This window comes from Colletotrichum tamarilloi, assembly GCF_030869305.1.
Source record: "Colletotrichum tamarilloi strain Tom-12 chromosome Unknown Scaffold_2.1, whole genome shotgun sequence".
NCBI lineage: Eukaryota > Fungi > Ascomycota > Sordariomycetes > Glomerellales > Glomerellaceae > Colletotrichum > Colletotrichum tamarilloi.
This window is the reverse complement of record NW_026849385.1, coordinates 479,254-504,762: the sequence shown is the minus strand read 5'-3', so window position 1 is coordinate 504,762 and position 25,509 is coordinate 479,254. Positions and strand designations below refer to the sequence as shown.

The window sequence follows — 25,509 nt, the reverse complement described above, 5'->3', positions numbered from 1 at the left end:
TTGCTCCCAAATAATCACGTGTGTCAGAACCGAAATGCCTTCGCCGGAGAAGACACCTATCCCACCAGCCGCAAAGCCGCGGTTCGGCAACAACTTCGATCCATACAACTCAAGCGCCACCGGACATCAACGCCCGGATCACGTCCCGGGCACAGGATGGCGAACCAGCCGCGCCCGCAAGCTCTCGGAGCAGTTTTCGGGCGGTCACACTGGAGGTGCCCGCATGAGTGACACGTACGGCGCTGGCAGCGAGGACTTTGACGAGAAGCTGAAGATGGTGGTGCCCAAGGACGTCAAGGCGAGGGCAAAGATGAGCGTGGCGGACATGCTGGCGCGGCCGGGGCTGATGAGGAGCGGCTCTTCAGTCTCTGAGACCGGCTCCGCGACATCTAGCACGTCTGCTACAGCACCGGGTGGGTTGGCGAGGATGAGCGAAGAGGAGGTCATGGAAGCTCGGCGGAAGGAGGACGAGGATGCTGAGGCGACGAGGGCGGCTGGTAGGGGATTGTTCGAGGGCGTCACGGTGTACGTCAACGGGAGCACGCATCCCATCATCTCGGATCACAAACTCAAGCGCGTCTTGGTCGAGAACGGTGCGCGCATGTCCATACATCTCGGACGGAGGCAGGTTACGCATGTTATTGTCGGGAGACCGGCGGGCGGCGGCGCTGGAGCCGGCGGAGGACTCGCGAGCGGCAAACTTGAAAAGGAAATTCGCAGGATCGGCGGGTCTGCCGTCAAATATATTGGCGTTGAATGGTTCGTTCTTCCTTTGTCTCCCTATCTCATCTACCCGTATGAATCGGCGGACGCTAATCCTTGCGCAGGGTAATGGAGAGTCTCAAGGCGGGAAGTCGATTGCCCGAAGCACGCTTCGCTCCTCTGAAAGTTGCGAGAGAGGGCCAACGAAGTCTTTATGGAACGTACGGGAAGCAGGCCTCCAAGGAGTCCCCCGCTGGATCGGCAAATTGATGTGATTAGTTCTTGGATCATTATCGACGTCGGCGAACGTAAACGGTTTTCAACTATTGCATCGATGGGTCACTGGAGGCACAACGATACCAGGAATACATTGGGGGGCATGCTGTGATTCGGCATACGAGGCGTTGGTTGGATCTTCTCTAGTTTGCTATTCCATTTGGAACTTCATAACCACCATTACCGTTTCGCTCGTAAATATTCGATCCATGCCCGTCACGTCCTGTCCTCTCAGTCGAACTTCCGTAGATGATGCCCCCCGTCTCCCATTTCACCGGAACCTAAATCGTATTTCCCGATGAACCTATCCCTGGACGGAGATGAGAAATAGCCGCTCAGCTTCGAACCTGGTCACACGTCCGACGGCCCGTGAGCAAACATGGTACGACGGCCGTGACTCGGTACGGGTATCAGGTTTTCCTTCGAGCCTCGTCTTCCCGCCATGGGATCGTATACATTTGAACGTCAATGGCCCTGGAGGGACGAACTTACGCTCTCTTTTCGTCACACAAGCTGACCATGACGAGGCCTAGGGCGGAAGGGTGTGACCGAGGAGATCGTGAATACGGGATGGAGGGCTCTCGATTTTCGTCATACCACCCATCCTGCGGGCGCGTGTCGCTTTACAACGACGGCTTCATGTCGCACGATGGTTGTCGTCGTCGGTGGCAATTGCTTCAGGGGAGAGATTGCGGTCGGCCTAGGCTTTCTTGGCTCAGTGTCCTTAGTTCAGTTGGGCGAGTCCAGACCATGGGAGCTCAGCGTCCGATGGTCGGGGTTGAATGTTTCGATATAGTTACCTAGCAGCTACCAAGGAAATCTAGACGAATATGTTAACACTGTTGAGCTTGATATAGCTGGCTATGAGGCCTACGTCTACGGCGGATTCCGACTATGACGAGGAAATGACGGAATATTCAAAGGATCGGCCAGCAGCGTACCGCAGTCTTTCATGACAACCCCTCATATCTCCTCAGCCCGGTACCCTGTACATAGATTCAGACTAAAGACCGGTGAACGGGTTTCTGAAAACTGTTCAGAGAGATTGAAACCTTGTTGAGAAGATCAAGTCTCTTGAGCCATCGAGATCGAGTAGACTGAGTTCCTCTTTAATTAGCGGAGTATCTACATCATATGTTTCCCTAGTAAGCCGGACAGCTCTTTTTTTTTTTTTTTTTTTTTAAAAAAGCCAGTGAACGATAGTAGTTTATATTATTCGTAACTAAGACGTTATACGGTCATTGACGGGTTTGATTCGTGACGGAAACAGATCCAGCGTGGTGCGTTGACATCCCTTCCCACTAACTTCAATACATATCGACCGACGTTGGATACTAAGTGATAAGGCGGTCATATTCTCATTTCTCGATATCTCAGAATCAAAGTATTATATCCGCTTTTTGATTCTCAGGCTTGTTACTGGAGCTCATGATATCACTCGTAACGTTCGTGGCTGTACTATCTTATCTTGGTTAGTAGAATGTCTTGATGTGTGATCTTCAACACCAAAACACAGTTACGAACCGGTGATGAAACGATTGGCGCAGGCTTCTCTGTCGTGCGTAGCAAAAGGTGCTATCTACAACTTCGCTCTAGCCTCCGTACTCTTATGTCCATCCCCCCTCACCTCCCAATACTCCCTCACCTTCTCCCTCGCAACATCCACCGCGCCAGCATCCTCGACCGTACTCGGCACCTGGACCTCCTTCTCAAACTCCTCGTGCACCGCGTTCTCCAACAGCTCCCTCAGGACGCGGCGCAGCGTCTTACCGCTGCGCGTCTTGGGAATCATTCCCTTGCCCTGGATGAGCCCGCCCAGCGTGGCGATGGCGCCGACCTGCGACCGCACGAGCGCGTTGATCTCGTCGGCGAGCTTCGCGTCGGGCACCGCCGAGGTCGGGTGCTCGGGCGTCGAGAGCGTGATGAAGGCGAAGGGGAGCTGGCCCTTGAGCGCGTCCGGGATGCCCACCACGCAGGCTTCCGCGACGAGGGGGTGGGATGTGATGGCTTGTTCGAGGCCGCCTGTTTTATCTTGTTGTTAGCCTCGGGGGGCTTTCTATTTGGCATGGAAAAGAACTTCCGAGGACGAGGACGAGGACGATGCTTACCACTTGACAAACGATGAGCGCTGACGTTGAGTACGTCGTCGTTACGGGACATGACGTTGACGTAACCCTCGACGTCGATGTAGCCTGCATCCCCCGTATCCAACCACTTGCCATTGAAACGCTTCAGATAGCCTTTGTAAAACCGCTCCTCATCTTGCCACAGAGTTCTGAAAGCAGTCGGGGCAAGAGGCAACCCGAGGACGATGTTTCCCATCGTGCCTCTCGGAAGTTCCTTACCGTCATCATCCACGATGCGGACGTCGAAGCCAGGCATGGCTTTTCCGGCGCTGCCCGGCTTGATCTTGGGAGGCGGATGGCCACGCACATCCGTACCGCGGTCTTTTCCGGCATGCGGCACGAGAGCTCGCCCCGTGATGGGCGACCCGGCTTCCGTCGACCACCAGTTGTCCACAACGTGGGCGTCGACTGCGCCGTAGGTTTCAAGAAGCTCCTGGTACATTGTGATGATTGCCGGTTCGGACCGCTCGCCCGCCAGGAAGAGCCCCTTGAGCGTCCGGAGGCCGCCGCGCTCTCCGATCTGCTTGAAGAGCTTGTTCTCGGGATCGTCGCGCTTGATGGCGCGGAGAGCCGTCGGCGCTGTGAACATGGTATTGACCTTGTACTCTTCCACGATGCGCCAAAAGGCTGAGGCATCTGGTGTGCCGACGGGTTTGCCCTCGTAGAGGACGGTGGCGGCACCCGTGAAGAGGGGGGCGTATGCGATATAGCTGTGCCCTACGACCTAAACCACCTAACATTAGAATCTGACCCAGCCCCGTGGGAGCTTGACAAAACGTACCCATCCAATATCTGACGCTGTGAACGAAACACAGCCGGGGCCGTGGATGTTGAACAAGTAGCTGATAGAAAGATGCAGCCCGACAGCGTGTCCAGCAGCATCCCTCAACACGCCTTTTGGCGTTCCCGTCGTACCAGATGTGTGGATGATGTAGATCGGGTCCGTCGACTTCACAGGCACGCAATCGGCCCTAATGCCCCTCGCACGACAGCTCTTTACAATGCTCTGCCAGTTCCTCTCACCGTCGTTCCTCTTGATGGGGTTCCACCGGATCTGCTCGCGCTGCCATACAACCACCTTGTCGGGTTTGTGCTTGGAGATCTGGCAAGCCTCCTCAACGAGCGGCTTGTAGCTCATGGGCGGCTTATTACCGTCGATACCACACGAAGCCGTCAGGATGGCCACGGGCTGAGAGGCCTCTATACGCTGGGCGAGAGCGGCCGGTGCGAACCCGCCGAATACGACGGCGTGGATTGCACCTAGGCGACTGACGGCGAGTATGCCTATCAATGCCGCGGGAATCATGGGCACTAATAGTAGTGTAAGGTTTGGATCGGAAAATTGGCTATCCGACAATGAGAAGAATACTTACTATATACCAAGACGACGTCGCCCTTTTTCACTCCCTCTTCCCTCAGCGCCCCGGCGAAGACCTCAACCTCGTCGAGTAGCTGCTTGTATGTGAGGGTCTGCTTGGTATTCGTTACGGGACTGTCATAGTATATTGCCGGCGCATCACCCCTGCCATCATGAACGTGACGGTCTACACAGTTGAAACAGGTCGAGATTTCTCCGTCCGGAAACCACTCCCAAGAGTCGTGGGTGACGCCGCTCTTGAGCGTCTTCTTGGTGACTTTGAGTGTTGAAGAGGGCTTCTTGTGCCAGTGCAGGTGTTCGGCCTGGTGGGCCCAAAAAGATTCCGGATCCTCAAGGGAATGCCGCAAGACTTCGTCTTGGGGGTGTAAGTTATCCATATTTACGGTGGCTTGCTGTCTGGCGTTGCCGAATGGGTGGTGAATTCGATTGGCTGTGAAGAAATGAGACAATGAGCGCTGGTGAGATTACGACAGAAAGATGAAGGAGGTCCGAAATAGCATCAAAACTATAGAAGCATTACTCGTTGGGACTACATGAGTCCTCTCGGCTTCGGCTCTCTCAAACAGTCGGACGGCTGGAAGTTTGGAGGTTGGGACGGCGTTGAGATACGAGACAGCTCTACCCTTGCAGCAGCAGCTGACGTGCCCTCTCTCCCCTTGGACCTTGGTGCGTTGGCTGGCTTGACCTGGGGTTGCCGCTGAGGAGGCACCCTTCCCCGCATTCCGTTGACCCGGGGTAAGGGGAGCGACCGTCATTGCCGACCACGCCGACATCGCCAACCGACCTTGGCTTCTTCTAACGGCTGGTGACCCCACGGGGTTCGATCTTCGTCCGATTGCTTATTTCCGCCTGCAGCTCACAGATCACAGCTTGCAGACCTTGCTTTGTCTTCGTTGGGGTTTGAGTAATTGAGTATCTAACAGGCCTTGAGAGACGATTGATAAGCACCTTACACAGCCAGACTCAACGAAGCTCTCGCTCTCGAGAAAGAAAAAGGCATCAATCAACATTATTGAAGATCGGCTTCTCTGATAGTTCCGTTAAATACTTGTCCAGTCTCACTATAGAGCAAGTGAACGCTCTATAAGTGAGGGACTGCTTCGTCAATTCTCCTTGAAGATACTGGTGGTGAGGTGACTATTTCCCCAGAGACGGGCGATGGTCCCACCCGGCTCCCCGCAAGACCCATCCGTCCCGTATCACACTTGCCTGTCTGCGCAATCAAGTTTACCCAAGTGTAAACTCCCGAAAGTGACTCGAAGTTAAGTGTAAGTGTGAGGGAGAACATCCCGAGAACTTTCGGTGTTGCAGATCCAACTACAGAAACACGGTCAATCCAACAACGCGTCCCATAACTACCTCCCTATCCAGGCAATGGGAAGTAGTCAAATTGAGAAGCCTTCGCAGTAGCTCTGATTGTGCTGGAACAATTGTAGACACACCGACGCTCCCCGAAGCCCTCGTCTTACTATCCCAGTACGGTCGAAATTTCAACTCGCTCGCCCCGAACACCTCATCCGGACAGGCAACCACCCGTGAACCCTAGGATGTTCACGATGCCTTATAAGTCTGCAGGGCAGAGGGCGAGAGTCAACACGCGCAAGACATTCGAGCCACCGCTTCAAGCGGCACGACATGACCAACGGCTCCGGCCCAGCCGGCTTCCACCGGGTTCAACGGTCTCCACGCCCTCCAGGATCCGGTACGATCACCCGCTGGTCGAGGGAGGATAAGACTCTCTCACGCCGCTTATCCGTGAGGAAGCTTGAAGGTCAGCAGCAGGAGAAACGAACCCGAAAGGCCCCCGGCCCTCGGGGAGGGTTACCCATGAAGATTATCTTCCCCAGCGCCAAGCTTCGACTGACAGGCGTCAAGCAAGTGATAACTGTATATAACCCTGTCGCCCTATGAAATGTCATCCGCATCCGTGATGCCTCTAGCATTTATGCCTCATTTGTTCCGAAGAATCCTGGGTGACAATCCATGCGCTCTAATGCATTCGTGGAAATTCGATTGATGGCGATCAGCGCATAGTGGCTCAGTTGGGTTGTTAATCTCGCTTACGTCCGCGTTTGCAACACCGCTTATGTGCACATATAGAGATTGTCGACGACCCATTAAAGGGATATCGCTCTAGAACGATAGTCCAGTAGGGGGTAGTCCGTACTCTTTACATAGGTACCTTGGGTTGAAATTTCACATTCCTCCTACAATGCTTTGTGTTTGGAAAATGGGCTTCACCCACACTCCCAACCCTTTCTTTTCAGCTCACCGTTTTTCTCATTGTAATCTGGAATGGCATAGCCAAAACCATGCGCCTGGAATTTACCAGCTGCACTAGGTACGACTCACGAGTATCCGTACTAACGGTATGTTTCCATTTCCAGCTCAGCAACAAAGACCCACACCTCCATGATCCATCACAGCATGCTCGTCCCGTCCAATCCGGTTGTACCTTTCACCGCTGCAGTAGCGCCCAAGCGCTGCAAGACGCAGGTACGGCGCAGCGCTAGGTACGTCTGTACTCCGTACCCCCGAACACCCCCTATTTTCCATAAGGTTCTTCTCCATAACAAGGTAAACAAAGAATAAACCACCAAACAAAACAACCTTAATCGATCTGGATGCAACGATACTGAATCTCAGCCCCCGAATAGCGGTCTGTCAGGCGGGCTGCAGCTCTTAGCTCCTCCTCATACCTATCTCTACCAAGAAGCAATTACGTCGCCCCCCTCCTCTTGGCTGGAATGCCGCGTCTCTCTCAAGACACTCACCTAAGAGAGAAAGGTTTGTACCTCGTATGCGCTCTAGGCACAAGGAATGCGGCACGGCTGCGGCGCAGAAAAGGGGGCTGGAAGAAATCCCAAGACCTAAGCAGAGGCGCCCAGTACCTAGGTGTGCTAGGCATGCGGGACTGCGCCCTCTTTCCAAGATACACACTCAAGAATCCTCCTCCACGCAAAGGATCTTTCGAAGGTGAATAGCCTTGTTCATTGTTTAGCGAAATGAGGCCGATGTGTTCCCCTCTTCTCTCTCCGTCAGTTCATCTACGAAATACATCCTTCACTCTCACCGGAATCCATATCCGTCAAACCTCGGGGAGTCGGGAGGGGGGAGGGGACCTCTCATCAAGCTCCGCGCTATTGCTAGACTATTTCCATTCCGGCGTCCTTGGTTGTCTTGAACGTATTTTCGTCGTCACAGCCGTTTTGTCACTTCCCGAAGCAAAGAGTCACCGACTTGCCGATAATGTGATAATGCTCTTGCCCCCGAAGAAGTAGACTAGATGTACATGGAGTTCCGGACCCCGGAGACCGCTTGTGTAATTCTGCCTCCTCCGGATACTATCCTGCTAGGAACTCATTGAACGGACAGTGGTCCGAATGCCTATAGCAATGTCTTATCATCCCCAGGGCAAGCGGGCCATAGCTTGAGAAATTCTCCGAGGTAGATAAGCTCATTACAATTATGAAATCATCCATTCGCTTGACGTCACGTCGAAGTGATGGGCTAGCAAACAGCACATTTGGACATTCATACACATTACGCGGCAGTTCGTTTTGGCAGTAGGGCGTGATACACATGAGGATGAGTACTCAATCGTCAGGCGAGAGGAGAATATGATGTGAATTGGGTCAAACAGGTTACTCTGCCGCGAGTAAAGACGAGACAGTCGAAGAATAACCTATCATGGTCGCATTATATTCCCATTCTCTAAGCCTCTCGAAAATGAAGAAAAAGAGGATGGTATGTACCGCACACACACACGCGGATATGATCCTCAATTGGCGATTTGACGGGAATACCGAGCCATAAAAACCGTTATTGGGGCGAAGGTTTGTTTGCAAAGCAAGTACAAGAAGTTGCAGTATTGACAGGTGTGAGTTTACTGCATGGCTTGGGCGTTCCCGTGATTGAGAACTCCATGGCGCCATGCAGGCAAGAAAATGTACCGGGTATTCTGTGGGCGTGTCGTTTCCTTTCTCCGTCGTTTTTGGGATCCATTCCCAAGCTCTCCTTATCCAAGGAGACCCCCAAAACTCCCATCCAAAAAAGTACCCATCCAGTCGATTGCGTGTCGGATGGGTTCACAACCGCGCTCCAGTCATTAGGTGTCGTAGGCTCCCCACGAAAATTAAAATATTATCGTACGTCAAAGATCGTAGGGGGAGACGTGGATGGCGAGACGTGAATGTTGATTTAGAGGACGAAAGCAGCGAATCCGAGGACACCAGCCAGACCGGCGCCAGAGAGGGCAGCGGCCTTGCCAGCACCGGCGGTAGGAACGGAGACGGGCTTGGTGGGGGTGATGGCGGCAGTGCCGGCGACGGTGGTCTTGCTGAGGGCGGGAGTGGCGACGGGGATGGTGCCGTTCTTGGTGGGGGCGGCGCAGTTCTCGCACTTGACGATGGAGGAGGTGATGACGGGCTTGGTGACGGTGCAGGGGCAGTCAGTGATGGTCAGGGTGGTGGCCTGGAATGTTATTAGCTTGGGTTCGAGATCGACATGTTTTTAGAGGTGAAAGGTCGGGCCATCTCCGAGTCTCGGGGAGCGTAAAAGCCGGCGCTTGGCCGGCGAGCGCCGAGACACTCTGAAATCATCCCGTCCACCTTCCGAATTCGACGTACCTTGGTGATGGTGTAGGTCTTGTCAGCGTGGGAGATGACAGTGGGACCAGGGCAGTAGGTGGTGTAGGCAGAGACGACCTCAGTGACGTAGGTGACGTTCTTGTTGGCCATGGCGCCGGTGGCGGCGAGGACAAGGGCGGCAGCGGAGAACTTCATTTTGACGGTTGTTTGGGGAGGAGAACTTGGTATTAAGACTCGAAAGAGTTGTAGATGCGAGTTGAGGATTAGGTGGTTGGGTTAACGAGTGAAAGCGACTAAAAAGTCTGGGTCGGTACTGAATGAGTGAGTGTGGGTGAGGAGGGAAAGGGAAACGGGAGACGGGATGGCCTGGAGGAAATGAACTTATATACAGAGATGGGCGCAATGGAACACGACATGGGAACTGGGGGCGGTGGACACTGACTGGGCTCTCTACCTTAGTGCCTGTGCTACACTACCTTGGGGCCCTACCTTGCGGTAAGGTAATGGGATGGGTCAGGGACGACGGTACCTTCGCCCGGTCATGAAGGGTGGAGCAACGCATCTCCCAGGCCTGGAGATGAGAAGAGGAGCTGGACTGGGAGGGCGAAAGAGAGCACACGCCGCCTTTCCTCCAGACCCCTGCTAAGAGGGACACGATCCATGGCTGAACAAGGGGGGCTGGTTTCTGTTCTCTTTCGCTATTCACTGACCAGCTTATTTCACTTGGGGCGAATCAGAAGTGGGCTAGACGAACGGGTTCTTGGTAACGAGGGGAGTAAACACGAAAAAAAGACCATTGTGGATGACTTGTGTGGACGGACGGGAAAGGGGGTAGACCAGGTATGGTGTATGTGCTTGTGCGTGTTTTTTTTTTTTGCGCTTCCTACGTTTGTTGCTGGTGGCTTTGGCAGTCCAGAATTGGCCAGGCAGACGAAGCGGCTACTCCCCTTTGGCCGAGAGGGGGGCGGGAAAATAGGATTGACAAGTTTGGTGGTGTGGTTGCGCAGAGAAGACGGGAAAAGCAAAAGAGAAGTCGAAAAGACTGGGCTAGAAGTTGATTCTCGGAGTACGTACCCTCCAAAATGGGATGAAATCAAATGGGGGTGTGAAAGAGGATGGGAAGAATATGCACACAAAGGGGACCGACCTTGGAGCGCGGGAATTGAGGTGTGGGATTCATTTACCTTTTGACCCACTCGGACCCAGATGACCACTTAGATCCGGGTATTATTGGGTGTAGCAAGATAGAGTACGAATAGAGCCACGAGGTGACTGACCAGCAAGCGCTTGCTTTGCTTCATCAGATCGTTCGTTGATCGTCTGTGTTTTGCTTCACACTGTCGCTCGGAAGCACCCTTTGAAAACTCCTTGCGTGGGAATCAGTCCTCGACTCTGGTCGCGGCCCTCCTGATCGCTCCGAATCTGCAAGGAGTTCGGACGAGCGAGATGAGATGACTCGAGCCCACCTCAGGAAACAGAGTCAAGGACTCAAGGTAAGCTTGAGCATTTTCAGCGGGTCGGCCAACCGTTGACCAGCATCTGGGCAGCGAGCTGGCGATACTCCGTAGACACACGAAAGATCCGTACACGTACGCATCGCTCTTTCCTGTCATGCTGGCAGATCCAATAGCACTGGCCAGCCGTTTCTCGGCAGAGATGCTTGCTCAAAGGCGGGGAAGCCTTTGCTTGATGCGCAGCCGTGATCCGAAATTCCAGGCCGCCATCCGTCGGCCAGCATTGCCAGTGACAGTCGTATCTTTCATTTGACTGTAAGACGTTCTGTCAGGCCCCTGCCGATATCTCCGCCTTAGCTGAGTGAATGCGACACGCATTCAGACGTGTTTGCCAACTCACCTGTGGCCGCGGCAGCCGGTGCTGACGGCTGACGGACCAGTGTCAAGCAGTGTGCGAATCAAGTCAGGATTCAGGAACAAAACCTCGCGCTAATGCAGGTACCATGCAACGCCCAAGTTGACAATGCCCGCCCTCGGATGTGGAGACGGCGGCGACAGGTTTACTGTTCCAGACTCCCAGCTGACGGCCTGATCCCACAGTGACAAAAATAAGTAGTCGAGACTACTATGAGAGTTCAGCAGCGAATCTTCTTTCGTAGAACGTCTTTCGGGGCTGCTGACGGGGCTGTATCGAAAGCTGTGGCTTGCGTCTTTTCCGATAGAAGAACATGCTCAAGCTAACGAGAGCCTGTCCAACGTTGAATTCGCAAGCCAGTTGGCTGTTCTCAGGCGGGCAGCAAGCCACGAGCTTTGTCCGTTCGCACGGCGTGAAACCTTCGATGAGACAATTGTTTGCATTGGACGGAGGTGTTCTCGTAGACGGGAAGTTATGGCTGGCTTCGACGTCGTGGTTGCCAGCTGTGCCGCATGCCCCGCAGTGTACGAGGGAGAAGGAGACGTATCCGTGAATTCGCTATCGTTCCCGTACCCCGTTCCATAAACAGCTGCCGTTGTCATGGGTTTGCAAGGGCTATGATAGGTGGTAGAAGAGAGGAGAGGGGAGATCAAACTGGAGATGTTGGGGGCTTGGAGTCCGGGACAATGGAGAACGGAATCGGACTTAAAGCAGCAATAAGGAAATCTCAGAGGACTTAGGTATTTAAGAGATGTGATTGGCTTAGCTAGTGGGAGACCCAAAAGTAGCCTGATCGTTTGGGCAAGAGCAGACGGCCGCTATTGCAGACCTCAACTTCAATTCTGAAGTACGGACACTCCGTACCTTCCTTTTTCTGGAGAATCGTGCAAGGCGTTCGGGCCCTACGGGTTCCAACTTCGACTTCATCTGGGCAATCTGGGCAGTAGGTTACGAACCGGGAAAATATGCCGCAGCCGACTCACGGTCAGGGGGTCGAATTGAATGCCAAGTCTGGCAATGACGAGCCGTCGGGATCTAGAAGCGCATTCCTTTTTTTTCCTGTACGCCAATTTCCTTTGCTGCCATGGTGCGTCTCTTACCTTACACAGTACCTACCTACCTCGAGGCAAGTATGGCATGCAGCTTCCTGCCCGTTCTAGTCAGTTGCTACTTGTCAGTGATGCACCGTACTAACATCCTTCCCATCTGACCGAGGAAACAAGTCGAAGGAATGTTTTTACAGAAACATCCAAGAGCCACCTACCCGCCGCCGTTGAGAACACCGGACGGATCGCCCATCGGATGAAGGCTCCATTTTTAGCCACAGTTCGTCTGAGGGTCACGCTCTCAGACATAAACACTGGACGACGACCAACATCTCGAAACATTAGAAGGTGACCCCTCAGATCTGCCCTGAAGCACAAATAAACTTCAGGTCTCCCGTCTAGGTCAATCGAGGTCAGTGTCATAACAGTTACCTGCGATGCTGCTCAGCTATACTGGCACGACTGGGTTTTGAAAGATGTGCCAGGGCAAGACAGGGTTCCTACAGGTTTCCTGTACATGTCAGATTCTCGCGGGGTGCAGGGGACACATTCAAGAGGTCACACTCACACCCTAAGGGTCTCCGGGGCCCTAGCACTCTCCGGCCTCCGTTGTGGCAGGTTTTCTTCTAAGTTCTAGAGAACCGTTGCCCGCCGTTTGAGTCCAAGTCGTTGCGTACAGCGGAGACAGGCTATCTTAATCGCTCAGATAAAATCGACGTTGACCATTGCCTGTCACCGCATCGAGATCCTGCCATGTTGTGAGGTGGAATCTGCGGCCAACTTCTCCACGGAACCCGAACGACGTCAACAGGTTATATTTATCTGTACGAAGGACCGATGCGGATATATCACTGTCCAGGCAGAATCGACACATTTGACGCGAATAGCGCCAAAATGTATCAGACGCGATACCGCCACGAACGAGTGACACAGCGAATGTCTTTCCAAAGCCTCACTCTCCTTTTCGTATATTCTACCTTCCGGTTAGGGAGAAAAACAAGCAGAAAACAACTCCAAGATCCCATACAATGGCATCCGTCCTATCATTGATAGATGTCTCCGCCGCAGCTGTGGATTTGAACTCACCCAACACTTTGATCACTTACAGGGAGCTCATCTGGCTCATTCCGAGATGTCACCACCTAACTCGCCCGACTCAGCGGCTTCACGACTGACCCCTCGTTCGAACTCGAGGCATCTGGCGTTTGTATTCGTATCAATGCAGTTTAGCGAGCTGAATCGTTCTGGTCCAGACGGGCACACTCGCCTCCAACGGCCTAGAAGGCTTAGCGGGGGCTACATGTTCCCGGCCGCCTGCGGCCCACGGGTTGCGGTGGTGTGCCTGGTGGCCTGTGCAGCAACCTGGCCAGGCCAATTCGGGGTGTTACAGCGCACCCTGACCATCAATTAATTTCCACACAACACACACTTTGCTCAACTCAATTGGGACTATTGCCCGATCTTCATCCTTTACCCCTCTCTTCGGCTCACTTTCATCGTGTTTCCATGCCTGCAGCTTTCATCCTCTCTTTATGCTTATCGTTATATGGAGGTACTCAAGAGACAAGTGGCTCGTAAAACTTCATCAGCCGGGCAATTGCAACACGTATCAACCCACCTCATTCCATCCGTTTTCGAGTCTTTCAAGCCTAAAGTTTGCGTATCCAGTTCTATAGTCTCATCCATTAAGCGGTACGCCAGTTCCTAGTTCATGCCAGCATTTCACTACTAGCTTCATCGGCTGCCCGTAGATAGACTATATGTCAAGATCTGGAGAACCACTCTGTGCCTAGGGAATCCTTGACTGACCTCACTTCAATCTTGACAGCCTGATCTGGGGTACTTCAACTTATGCTAGCTAGAAGCTTACTTCCAGGTGACCAGGCTAGAAGACAAAAATATTCTCGTTTGGCTCGCATGCTCGGCGACGCCTGACGCGAAGTGAGAACGTTGGTGTCCCGCTGCCGAGTATTCTTCTTTCATGAAGCTTTACGAGTCTTGCACGAATTTGAAAACAAAACACATTGAAAGGATTGAGCAGGCGGCGAGGGAGGGTGTTCTCGCTTGGCCTTTGTGCTGGTTAGTCTAGTTTAGATCCGCCCTGTGAGCTCCCCGGCCCTCGATGAGTTTGCTTCGAACTATGCAAACTCGTCAGTTGCCGGCGCCATTTTGCCTGGTATCTTACGAGGCCATGCACCACCGTTTTACCGGCTCACCGTCATTTGATGTCACCATTATAAAGGCGCCTCAATCTCGTGATCGATAGTCATTTTGGCTCCACGGGATACACTATCGAGTGAGAAACATGAATAACTGATAGTCAGAACCACGAACGGGATTTATATCAATCCCTCTCCTCTTCCCGCAGTCTTTCGTGACCGAGGAGTTGGGGGCTACCCTAGATACGTGGGATACATATCTCGACGAGCTGCCGCTGCCGCTAAAAGCGCCTTGAGTATTTCAGGTCTCTGGAGCTGGGACGTCTTGGAATATCAATGTGGAAAGTCGAGGAAGTCAATAGGGTAAGAGAAACAGCAACAGACTGACTTACCCTTGAGATCCTGCGGAACACTGATAGAATACCTCAGAATTGCGTAAATCAGGATAATTCAGGTCCGTTCTAGCTTGTGTTTCTTGAGAGACTTTCGGGATACAGTAACTAACGCGTTCACTTCATCGAAACCCCCATTCCAGTAGGGAAATTGACCAAAGATGATACTGAACTAAGCCTGTAAGCTTGTCGCTCATACATGGTAGTCTCAGTCATTGCAACTCAGGCATATTTCAGACTGCGTAAGATGAGGTATATGAACTTTACGGCCAAGAAAATTGAACGGAGACTACAAGTAGCGTTTCCCGGAGCTGTGGTTGGAAACCATGCGGACACGGCACCGGAATATTGGAGCCGGCTACGGAGCGGCACGGGGGCGCCCGAGTGGATTAGTCAGTGGGCCCGGATGCACGTCATTGAGGGGAACCGAACGGGGACCTCGGTGAGACTTCATCTTCTCGAGCTACTGACAAATCTCTTTCATTCTTTTCAAGTTAACTTCTCAAGTGCAGATTGGCAAGGTTGAAATCAAGATCAGAAAACTTTATCAAAATGACCTCAACAATGAGAGCAGTTGGTGAGTCGAACATGCCTTTCATCGTACATGACAGACAAATGGCTTACAAATACAAAAAACTACAGACATCAAGGACGGCAAAGGTCCCAAGGAGAACCTCTTCATCAATGCCGACACGCCAAAGCCCACGGCGGGCGAAGGTGAGGCCCTGGTCAAGATCAAGGCCTTTGGCATCAACCGCATGGACCAGATCCAACGTCTTGGCAATTACCCGCTCCCGCCCCAGGCCCCCAAGACCCTGGGAGTCGAATTCAGCGGGACTATTGAATCCTTTGGCTCGGGCGACCACGGCAATTTCAAGGCTGGAGATGAGGTCTTTGGCCTCGCGTACGGTGGCGCATACGCCGAGTACATTGCCGTCAATAGCAAGATGCTGCTGCACAAGCCCGATTTCCTGTCCTGGGAGCAGGCCGCTGGTGTTCCAGAGGTAAGAAGAAAACTAAAAGCCTGCATGGTTTCCCCGTCATCTGTTTGCACCACCGATGTCGGCATTCGTGAAATGCTGACCATGAGTGTACACTAGACCTGGATCACCGCCACGCAAGCCCTGTTCCTCGTAGGCGAGTTCTCAAAGGGCAAATCCGTCCTCTGGCACGCCGGCGCCTCTGGCGTCTCCATCGCGGGCATCCAGCTGGCCAAGGACGCGGGTGCGTCCGCCGTCTACGCGACGGCCGGGTCCGACGAGAAGTGTGACTTTGTGGTCAACAAAGTCGGTGCCACGGCGGCCTTCAACTACAGGGAGGTCGACTGGGCCGAGAAGATCAAGGAGGCGACGGGCGGCAAGGGCGTGGACGTGATTGTCGACTTTGTCGGGGGCGGCTACTTCCAAAAGAACCTCGACGTCGCGGCGCGGGACGCGCGCATCGTCCTGCTCGGCCTGCTGGGCGGGCCCAACATCGAGGGGGCCAACATTGGGCCTCTGCTGTACAAGCGGATCAGGCTTGAGGGAAGCACGTTGCGGAGCAGGGACGTGGAGTATCAGGGCAAGTTGAGGGATCGGTTGGAGGAGTATGTGCCGCACTTTAAGACGGGCAAGCTCAAGGTCGTAATTGATACGGTGCTTCCGTGGGAGAAGATACAAGAGGCTCATGCGCACCTGGAGGCGAACAAGAACTCGGGAAAGATCATCTGTACCATTTCGTAGAGGGGGCGTTGCAGATCACTGGTCGAACTTGGTTCAAGACTTTCAAGCTCTAATAACAACTGGTCGGCATAGGTAATGCCAGGCTGAGGAGTGCCTGCTCAAATAACTCTGCGGCTCCACATTATGTGATTTCGACATTTCCATCTGCGTATTGTGTTGGTGTTATTGATTTCTATTCTTCGGGAGTCTCCTGGACCATTGTCTACGGACCGAGAAGGCCACGGCGAACCGGGGGCTCTCAAAGCCCCGAAACGCCCTGTATATCGGTCATCTCGGGTAACTTCAGAACAAAGAAGACCTCACCCGATTCCGCCACCCGTGGCTGACTGGGTTTATCGCATTCAAGTTGACCATGGCGCGGATAAGTGCCCGTCCATGGGCAGTGACGAGCATCCCCCGCTCATTGGAGGAAGGTCCTCTTTTTTTCTGCTCATCATCTACCGGCTATTGCAAGCCTCCGAACCCAGCCGTTCTCACTTGTGGGCTCTTGGGGAAAGTTGGGAGAGCTTGGCATAGGGCGAGAGCGATCTGGGGTGGGAACGGGGTGATTAGAGTTCAAAGGAGGCTGACTGCTCGCGGCGAACTTGGCTTTTGACCAGCAGTCCGGAAGAGGATCCGCGGGCGGGCTGGAGTGTACTCCGTTACGCTCTCACGCTTTCTGGTTCGATGGTTTCTTTTCCCTCAATCTTTAGCGGAATCCTAGCTGGTTGCGGGCGCAACGCAATCTCCTAAGACATTCCAAGACGTGGCAAGAGCAGGCTGCTCTCTTCCTTTGAAGTACAGCCTCATCAAGCTGGCATGGACTGGTTTTCACGAGTTTGGTACCCTTCGTCAGAAGCTCTGGAATTCCTACAGTATCGCCTTTCTCTTCCCAGGCTGAAACTGTGAAACGATTAGGGGCAGACGATGGCGATAAGCTCTGCGCCGCTAACGTACGCCCAAGGCAGGGGGGAACATCAGACAGGATCAATAGTTCAAAGGAGAGGGGGAAAGCCATACCAACGCCGTTTCTGGCGTACTCGTCTCTGAGCCTCTGAAGTCGCCTCGCAAATCGCAACTTGGAGATGGGCGCTGGGCTAGGCCCCCTGGGTACCGATTCCGTCATCAAGCACAACAAGAAAGGGTAGGTAATAACTTGACTTAGAGGCCCTCCCTTTCTTACGTCCGCTCCCACCGGCTTCTCCCTCTCCTTTCGGTCATTCTTTGCGGCTTTCGTGTTTGTGTGTGCACATTCGCTGTCAGACGAGTCCCGCAATGTTGACTCTGCGATTCATCGTCGCCGTTGGAGCATCGTGCCTCTTGAGGCTCGCTGGCGCGCAGTCGTTGGCTGATGCTCCACAGTGTTCTGTAAGTGGTCACATCGTCCCAGTCTTCTTAGTCGAGGATTAAGGTTTACAATGTCCGATTGTCGAGGAAGCTAACGACAGAGTTTAGACGAAGTGTCTTTTTCAGGCAATGAGCCAGCCTGCATTTGCGAACCAGTCGCAGGCGGAATTATGTGTCGACGAAGGCTTCAACAACTTTGTCGGGAGTTGCGTGCAACAAGGATGTAGCGTGGTCGAGTCCCTGAGTGAGTGCATTGCTATTCTCTACTCACCTCATTACAAGAATACCGAATTTTTTAACGGAGCCTTGCATTTACAGCCTTTGTCAATATCACAAGAACTGCATGTGGATTCCCTCTGTCAGACTATCGCCACGAGTCGAGAGCGACCAGTCTTGGCATGTTCATACTTGCGTCCGCCTTCTTCGCATGCCGAATTACAGTAAAAATCATGAGGTACTCTCCTTGGGGAGCTGACGATACTTTGATGGTAGTTGCATTTGTGAGTGTACCCTTTTCACAAATGGTCTACATCTTCTTTTTGACGTTGGCTAAGGCGTCGGGGTAGGCCGCCTTGATCCCGTTCATAGTTTTGATTCAGTACAGTAAGTCAACTCTCCAAAGAAGCCACTGAGAAGAATATGGCTAACACAGCTCTGCAGTGATACCGCAAGGTCTAGGGCTTGATATCTGGGTTCTCCACGACTATCAGATTACTACCTTTCTCAGGGTGAGTACTATCGAGATCGACCGACTCCACTACAGAGGGTTTCTTCAAACATCAGCTAACCATTTGCAGTACCTCTTAATGGTCCAAACACTCTACGTCTTCATCCTCTCCATCGTAAAGGCATCTATTCTCCTGTTCTTCCTCCGCATCTTTCCGGACAAGAAATTCAGGATCGCAGTCTGGTGGACGCTAGCCTACGACCTCTTCGTCGGATTCATATTCATCGTATTCAGCTTCGTCCAGAGACAGCCTACATGGCTCATCTGGGAGGGCTGGCGTGACAAGGAACCCCGTGGAGTCATCCTCGACCTCAACAAAATGGGCTTGTCACATGGCGGCATGAACATCGCGCTCGATGTCTGGATGCTCATTCTGCCGTTGACACAGCTCTATAAGTTGAACCTCAAGATGAAGAAGAAGCTCGGAATCATTGCCATGTTCAGTGTTGGTATCTTGTGAGTGGGCTCCCGGATTTCTTCAGTCACTGAGCTTGAAGACGCTGACCAGAAATCAGCCTCACGGTAGTTAGTGTTGTCCGCCTTCGCAGCCTGATTTCATTCGCGACATCCGCAAATGCGACAGCTGATGCGCGTGGGACCACGATCTGGTCTGCCATTGAGATCTGCACTGGCGTAGTGGTTGCCTGCATGCCCAATGCAAGACAGATTGTGCGTGAGACTGGCCGGCAAATCAAGGATGCATCGGCAAACCTCACGAACAGGACGCATGGAACGAATTCGGGGTCGCAGCGAGTCTTCCAAGACCATTCGCTCGAGATGCGGGTGGCAGTGAACTCTTCGGGCGCCAAATCAGCGCCAACAGATAAGTGCAGTTACAGTTCTACCACTGCCATCAATTCCGGGAGGAGGAATTCGAGCTTTACAAGCGATGCGGAGACAGCAAGAAAAGACTTGATGTAAAGTCATTGGCACCTGGAGAGGAATTTGTCGGGGAACTTGTAGCATTGATATAAAAATATCCCCTTGGGCCGTAGAAAAGTTCCTATAAAGCACTGATATCATCAAAAGCCGCGAGATGAGCGACCATCACAGAAGCCAAGGCCATAAAAAGCATACGAGGACCGTTTTCCCTATTCTCAATGTTCCTTGATCCACTTCAGCATTTGGTCGTAAGCGGTAGTCTGAGCGTCCTTGATAGCTGTGTCCTGATATTCGCCAACAACAGCGAAACCTAGTCGTGAAGGTTAGCATTCGATTAACGCCTTATTAGGTAAGGGCAGACTTTTGGGCCTTACCATGCGGCACGCCGGGGTACACCTGAACTTCGTGTTCGAGGTTTGCCTTTGACATGACGTCCTCGCCATGTGTTCTGACCTCCTCAGGGAACAGAGGATCATTCTCGACGCAGACGAGAGATATGGGGACTTTGACGCCCGTGAAGTCATCAGGGGTGACAGAAGCACCGTGTGCTATCGCGCCGACCTTGATGAAAGGACCAGTCTTCACTTCGCCGGCCTCGGCATCGGCAAGTTCTTGACCTCCTGTCGCGACCTTCTTGTCTGAGCCCAAGTGAAGGATATAGCGTCCTCCAATGCAGTAGCCGACAGCGTAGATGCCGTCGCCGTTCTTCACCGCATCGGCGAACTTCTCCTTCGAGCCTTCAATGACCTTGTAGAGAATCGGCAGAACCTTCTCCTCTGTGTGTCGCGCCAGCCACATATCAATTTGGAAACTCTTGGCCGTCTCGACGATCTTCATCTTGAAAGTGTCCAGGAACGATCCGGTGTCCTCGCTGCTTTCGATGGTCGACGAATTGGGCGCGGCATCACCGTTGAAGAGATCGGGCATGACCACTACGTAGCCCTCACTAGCAAACTTATCGGCTTGAAGCTGGTTATTTGTGGACTTGAGACCAGTGCCTCCCGTCAGGAGGAGAAGAAGCCTGGCTGGCGCATGAGGGTAGTCGGCGGGTTTCGAGATGTAGACCTTGCATGGGTTAGTCGCTGGCCGTGGTCACGATGTGCCCGTAGTTGTATGACAGGTAATCTACTCACTTCGACACCGTTGATCTTGATTATCTCTCCCGTCGAGGATTGGCCGGACGCTGTTTCGAGTCAGTCTTGCGCAAATGACAGCAGAGGCTCAGCGAGGGAGCTCACGAGTTGGTCTGTCGGACACGCAGTGTTCGCTGTGCTCTCCAGCGCCTCCCGTAGTCGTCGTAGGGCTGGTGGATTGAGCCGGAGTGTCGGCAGCAGAGGTGCTTTCGGTGACGGGCTCGGTGACAGTGATAGTCTCAGCGGCGTCGCTCTCGGGAGCTTTCGTCGCAATATCAGGCTCGATCTGGGTCATCTTGTTGAGCGGGGTTATGAGTATCGGTGCGGAGCACTGCAGTACGAGGCAAACGGCTCTGAGGTCGAAAGTAGTACAAGATGTTGCGATATGTTAATGTAGGCTCACAGAAATGCAGGATGCACTGTCAAAGTAGAAGTCTGTATCCCTTGGCGCAACGTTTGGATCAAGTCTGGACTGAGAGGTACGTGTACATAGCTCGTAACACCACCAGGGATGACGTCTCAGCTTGATGCTTGTAGCTGCCCCGCGTGAAGTCGCTGCCACCTAAAGTTAGGTACGTACCGGGCTACCATCTTTCCCCACGCTGAATCCAGACGACACGGGCAGGCATGACAGGCAACTGGCCACCACGGGGCATGTGAGAAATAGCAGGACTCGTTAATTACCAGCTTACCTAACGGAAGGCAAGAACCCCGCCAAAAGCCATTAAACGCGTCGACGCGCTTTCCTCCTCCATTTCGCGAAGAACTTGCCTCAACCTCCAAATCCTCACCATTCTCAACCAACAAACTTGCACACGATACTTCATCTTCGCCAACCCTCAAGATGGATGTCGAATCGAAGATCACGAAGGGAGCCTTGGAGTGAGTGATTCTATGATTTACTGCCCTTCTCACCCTTTCCGTACTGACTGAGCGGGTGCAGCGCCATCTTCAACGACCCCGAAGGTGCCAACACGAAATTCCCAGTCCCGGTTCTTCAGTGCCTGCAGATCAAGCCTTTGGCCGCACAAGCAGGAGGTAACGCGGAGAGATACCGGATTGTTCTCAGCGATGTGAGCAACTATGTTCAGTGCATGTTGGCTACGCAGGTCAACCATGTTGTCCACGACAACAAGCTGGTCAGAAACTGCATCGTGCGGATTACTCAGTACCAAGCGAACTCCGTGAAGGGGAAGAAGTACGTGTTTCTTTGCCTCTCTTTGTTGAATTTCTCGAGAGGATTGACCTAACCTCTGAAAGCATTCTGATTATCCTCGGCCTCGAGGTTGTCGAGCAGTTCGGCACACCAGACAAGCTCGGCGAGCCTCAAGCCTTTGAAGCGAAGCCTCCTGCAGCAGCAAACACGACCATCGGCGGACAGAACTTCTACGGTGTCAAGCAAGAGGAGACCAAGCCCACACCAAAGCCTCAATCGATACCCACGCGCTCTGCTGGAGGTGCCACCGGCCAGCATGGAAGCAATAACATCTACCCTATCGAAGCCCTCTCTCCCTACGCTCATAAGTGGACCATCAAGGCTCGCGTCACGCAAAAGTCAGACATCCGGACATGGCACAAGCCTAGTGGCGAGGGCAAGCTGTTCAGTGTCAACCTGCTTGACGAGAGTGGCGAGATCAAGGCAACCGGCTTCAACGACCAATGTGACCAGTACTACGATCTGCTTCAGGAGGGAGGTGTCTACTACATCTCCAACCCTTGCAAAGTCCAACTTGCCAAGAAGCAATTCACAAACCTGCCGAACGACTACGAGCTCACCTTCGAGCGCGATACCCAGATCGAGAAGGCAGAGGATCAGAGTAGTGTGCCGCAGGTGCGGTTCAACTTCTGCAATATTCAAGAGCTTCAGGAAGTCGAGAAGGATGCGACCGTTGACGTTATTGGCGTTTTGAAGGAGGTCGCTGAGGTGTCCCAAATCGTCTCCAAGTCGACTGGCAAGCCTTACGAGAAGCGTGAGCTCACGTTGGTCGACGACACGAATTACTCAGTTCGCGTCACCATCTGGGGCAAGAGCGCTACTAACTTTGACGCCAAGCCTGAGTCTGTCGTGGCTTTCAAGGGTACTAAGGTGTCTGACTTTGGTGGTCGCAGTCTCAGCCTGCTTTCTTCTGGCACGATGTCCATTGACCCGGATATTCCTGATGCTCACCGTCTGAAGGGCTGGTATGACTCATCTGGTCGCAATGATACCTTCAGCAGCCACAACAACATGGCCAGCATGGGCAATGCCACTGGCCGCAAGGACCAGGACAAGTCCATTCTCCAGGTGAAGGAGGAGAACTTGGGCATGGAGAACCAAGACTACTTCAACCTCAAGGCTACCATTGTCTACATCAAGCAGGAGAACTTTGCTTATCCCGCATGTAGCAACGAGGGCTGCAACAAGAAGGTAACTGACATGGGTGATGGTACCTGGCGTTGCGAGAAGTGCGATGTTGCCCACCCGAAGCCCGAATATCGGTACATCATGTCCATCAACGTGTGCGATCACACCAACCAGCTGTGGCTCAGCTGCTTCGATGATGTCGGTCGTGTCATCATGGGCATGTCGGCAGACGATCTTATGGCTTTACGCGAGGAGGATGAAACGAAGATGGCACAGGCATTCGAGCAAGCGAATTGCACCAAGTTAAACTTCCGATGTCGTGCGAAGATGGACACCTTCGGCGAAGCTCAGAGGTATGATGATTCCTTGACCGCAGCTGATTTTTCAAACACTAACCTTTTTCAGGGTACGCTACCAGGTCTTGAGCGCAGGGCAGATCGACTACAAGGCCGAGGGAGCTAAGCTTGCGGATCTCATTAAGCAATTTGGTATCAGCTCGTAAAAATGCTTGGAAGGGAGGCCGTTGTATGTGTACTTTAATGATGGAAAGGTAGCTCACGCATCTGCGTGAAGAACCCTTAGGTAGTTAGAAGGGGCGATCAAAAATTTGATGAGCTATGAGGCAAAGGACCGCGAACACATGAGAGTCAACGGAACAATACGCTCGGGCAAACGTGCTAATGCCGGAAGAGAATACTATTTTGCGGTTTCTTCTTTCTCTACCTAATCTACCATAGTCAGTCCCAAGAACTCGGGCTCTTGCATTTCTGCTGATGGTGTCGCAAATGCCTCTTTTGGCAATCAAAGCAATATCCCTTGTGAACCTGATCTCGTAACGCCAGCCTGATGCCCCCAGTATGCCGAGGTCAAATCTCATGCAGCACTACGTTTCGCTCTTCTTCTCATGCAAGAAATCATCTCACTACCCTCCTTCCCTCACTTCGTGCCTTCGTTACTTCGTCAAAAAAGGCGCGAACTGCAGTGACATCGAAAGATCATCTTCGAAGGATGGCCCACCCGGTAAAGGTACTAAGGATGTTGAATACCCGTCATGAGATCTTCGTCCTCGATGGATGCGTCGAAGCCGAACTCGGTGTTGTGCGACTGAGAGCTGTCCTTGTCTTGGCGCTTCTGCTCACGAATGATGTGCTTGGCGTAGTCCTTTGACGCGGCAAGACGAACATCGCTAACCTCGGCAAACTTGTTCAACGCCTTGATGCGCGCGTCGTCTGTGATCTTCTTCTGGTACTCGCTGTATTCGATTTCCGTGTCACGCGGGAGGAAGATGAGGCACTTGACGCCATCAGGGCTGACCTCCAATGAGCCCTGAAGCATTCCGATGGTGACCATATCCTGCAGGAGTTGCTCCACCTCCTTGTCAGTCTCGAGGTTTCGAGCTGTCTCGGCACTGAGTGTCTGTTGGCGGATCTCCGATACGCTGATCTTGTGATACACGTCGGCGAGACCAAGAATCTGCCATTTCTGGTACGCCGTCACAACCGCCTTGATCAGCTCGGTGGTTCCATCAGCTGCCCACGTATCAATGCCTTTCTCGGCTGCGCCCTTGAACTGTTCAACATTGGTGGTGGAAAATAGGCTCGCGAGATCTGCATATTGTTTTGACAGAGATGCAAACGCCTTCTGAGCGCTTGAGCTGATTTGTCCGGGTAAAACCGGCGTGTGGCCGAGAGCCAAGAGACCTGTGAGAAGCCACCGCTTGTGGGAGTCAGTCATCAACTTGCTCACAGAGGTTTCCCTTGACGGCCAAGTGATGATTCGTTGGTAGGCTTTGTGAGCCTGCGCCCATTTGAGCTCCTTCGTGAAGATTTGGGCACTGAGGTACTCGTGCTCCATGACACCCTCGCGAGTCAAGTATTCGGTAAGTTGTGTGGCGGGGCTGATATAGGCGGAAGGTGAAGCTGTCAAATCGCAAGGGTATGTTGGACGAGGCTGGTCCTTCATTCCAGGAAGGAACACCCATGGTTTCTCGAGTATCGGCAGCACTTCGTCGTAGTTCGTCGTCTCGTAAGCTAGCCTCACCACAGCGAGGTGGAGGCTCGTGAGTACGGCTGATTCGGGATCGAGTAGCCTCAATGCGGCAACAACGATCTCTACAGATTGACGCGCCTGCCAAGAGAACATGCGATTAGTCAGGATAGTGAATCAAACTTGGAATGTTTCTTACCTGAAAGAACTTGCATTCCACGACATCCTTCAACAGGTCGTAGAAGACATCACCAACATAGCGCATCTGCCGGGCGTCGAACGACAACAGGAACCGGGCGATGTGTTCTCGGAAGGTATCGATCGGAAGGGGTAGAGAGCTTTCATCCAGATGCTTCAGAGTGTTCAGGATCGCGAGGTGGGAAATAGAGTGGTCGGTGGGGTGGACGATCTGTGGCATGGTGGTTAGCAGCAACATACAGCCAAAGGTGGGGGGACCAAGAGACCTCGAGCAATTGCGGCGCTTTGGCTATGATGGCCGGCGCATCGTCCTTGAATAGACGAGTGATCTTCAGAATGTGATTTCTAATGGTCTTGTCGTAGACTTCGTCGGTCTTGTACTTCTCGCGCTCGAAGTAGAAAAGCGTGTCTTCCATCTTGCCGACGATTCGGGCACCTTGCCAAACTAGAAAGCTCGAGCTCCAACAACTGGTTGTGACAGCAGCGGCGACAGTTGCAGAAACCCGGGTGCGAAGCTTGTGTTGGAATGAAGTTTCTCAAGTCGGACGAGGGGTTATTATGGGAAACGGTGGTTTGTATGGAGAGGTCGTTAGAGGTTCACAAAGCCAAGTCGCAACCCAGCGTGATCCTGAGAAGCTTCTTGGTGATGATGAAG

General features: G+C 53.0%; 9 protein-coding genes across 9 annotated transcripts; 5 read left to right on the top strand and 4 right to left on the bottom strand.

The window, feature by feature from the left end:
• Positions 1-34: 34 nt before the first annotated feature.
• CTAM01_00812 (BRCA1 C Terminus domain-containing protein) lies at positions 35-972 on the top strand (the record flags this gene model as incomplete). Its single annotated transcript, XM_060516859.1, has 2 exons — positions 35-759; positions 828-972. The coding sequence occupies 2 exons, from the start codon at positions 35-37 to the stop codon at positions 970-972; spliced, it is 870 nt and encodes a 289-aa protein (XP_060388321.1).
• A 1,585-nt stretch (positions 973-2,557) lies between these two features.
• CTAM01_00811 (AMP-binding enzyme) lies at positions 2,558-4,859 on the bottom strand (the record flags this gene model as incomplete). The annotated part of the gene is made up of 4 exons (XM_060516858.1): positions 2,558-3,000; positions 3,087-3,828; positions 3,886-4,415; positions 4,478-4,859. The coding sequence occupies 4 exons, from the start codon at positions 4,857-4,859 to the stop codon at positions 2,558-2,560; spliced, it is 2,097 nt and encodes a 698-aa protein (XP_060388320.1).
• Positions 4,860-8,682: 3,823 nt separating this feature from the next.
• CTAM01_00810 (mmc protein) lies at positions 8,683-9,266 on the bottom strand (the record flags this gene model as incomplete). Its single annotated transcript, XM_060516857.1, has 2 exons — positions 8,683-8,955; positions 9,111-9,266. The coding sequence occupies 2 exons, from the start codon at positions 9,264-9,266 to the stop codon at positions 8,683-8,685; spliced, it is 429 nt and encodes a 142-aa protein (XP_060388319.1).
• Positions 9,267-10,682: 1,416 nt separating this feature from the next.
• On the top strand, positions 10,683-10,838 carry CTAM01_00809 (uncharacterized protein; the record flags this gene model as incomplete). Its single annotated transcript, XM_060516856.1, has 1 exon — positions 10,683-10,838. One exon carries the CDS (start codon positions 10,683-10,685, stop codon positions 10,836-10,838), a length of 156 nt encoding a protein of 51 aa, XP_060388318.1.
• Positions 10,839-15,089: 4,251 nt separating this feature from the next.
• Positions 15,090-16,258, top strand: CTAM01_00808 (zinc-binding dehydrogenase; the record flags this gene model as incomplete). The annotated part of the gene is made up of 3 exons (XM_060516855.1): positions 15,090-15,114; positions 15,180-15,541; positions 15,638-16,258. 3 exons carry the CDS (start codon positions 15,090-15,092, stop codon positions 16,256-16,258), a joined length of 1,008 nt encoding a protein of 335 aa, XP_060388317.1.
• Positions 16,259-17,512: 1,254 nt separating this feature from the next.
• On the top strand, positions 17,513-19,232 carry CTAM01_00807 (uncharacterized protein; the record flags this gene model as incomplete). Its single annotated transcript, XM_060516854.1, has 7 exons — positions 17,513-17,605; positions 17,693-17,828; positions 18,077-18,084; positions 18,151-18,187; positions 18,245-18,312; positions 18,382-18,767; positions 18,827-19,232. 7 exons carry the CDS (start codon positions 17,513-17,515, stop codon positions 19,230-19,232), a joined length of 1,134 nt encoding a protein of 377 aa, XP_060388316.1.
• A 176-nt stretch (positions 19,233-19,408) lies between these two features.
• On the bottom strand, positions 19,409-20,621 carry CTAM01_00806 (dienelactone hydrolase; the record flags this gene model as incomplete). The annotated part of the gene is made up of 4 exons (XM_060516853.1): positions 19,409-19,503; positions 19,568-20,258; positions 20,327-20,376; positions 20,432-20,621. The coding sequence occupies 4 exons, from the start codon at positions 20,619-20,621 to the stop codon at positions 19,409-19,411; spliced, it is 1,026 nt and encodes a 341-aa protein (XP_060388315.1).
• A 549-nt stretch (positions 20,622-21,170) lies between these two features.
• On the top strand, positions 21,171-23,172 carry CTAM01_00805 (replication factor-a protein 1; the record flags this gene model as incomplete). Its single annotated transcript, XM_060516852.1, has 4 exons — positions 21,171-21,208; positions 21,270-21,524; positions 21,587-23,023; positions 23,076-23,172. The coding sequence occupies 4 exons, from the start codon at positions 21,171-21,173 to the stop codon at positions 23,170-23,172; spliced, it is 1,827 nt and encodes a 608-aa protein (XP_060388314.1).
• Positions 23,173-23,699: 527 nt separating this feature from the next.
• On the bottom strand, positions 23,700-25,270 carry CTAM01_00804 (COP9 signalosome complex subunit 3; the record flags this gene model as incomplete). The annotated part of the gene is made up of 3 exons (XM_060516851.1): positions 23,700-24,797; positions 24,856-25,065; positions 25,121-25,270. The coding sequence occupies 3 exons, from the start codon at positions 25,268-25,270 to the stop codon at positions 23,700-23,702; spliced, it is 1,458 nt and encodes a 485-aa protein (XP_060388313.1).
• Positions 25,271-25,509: the final 239 nt, after the last annotated feature.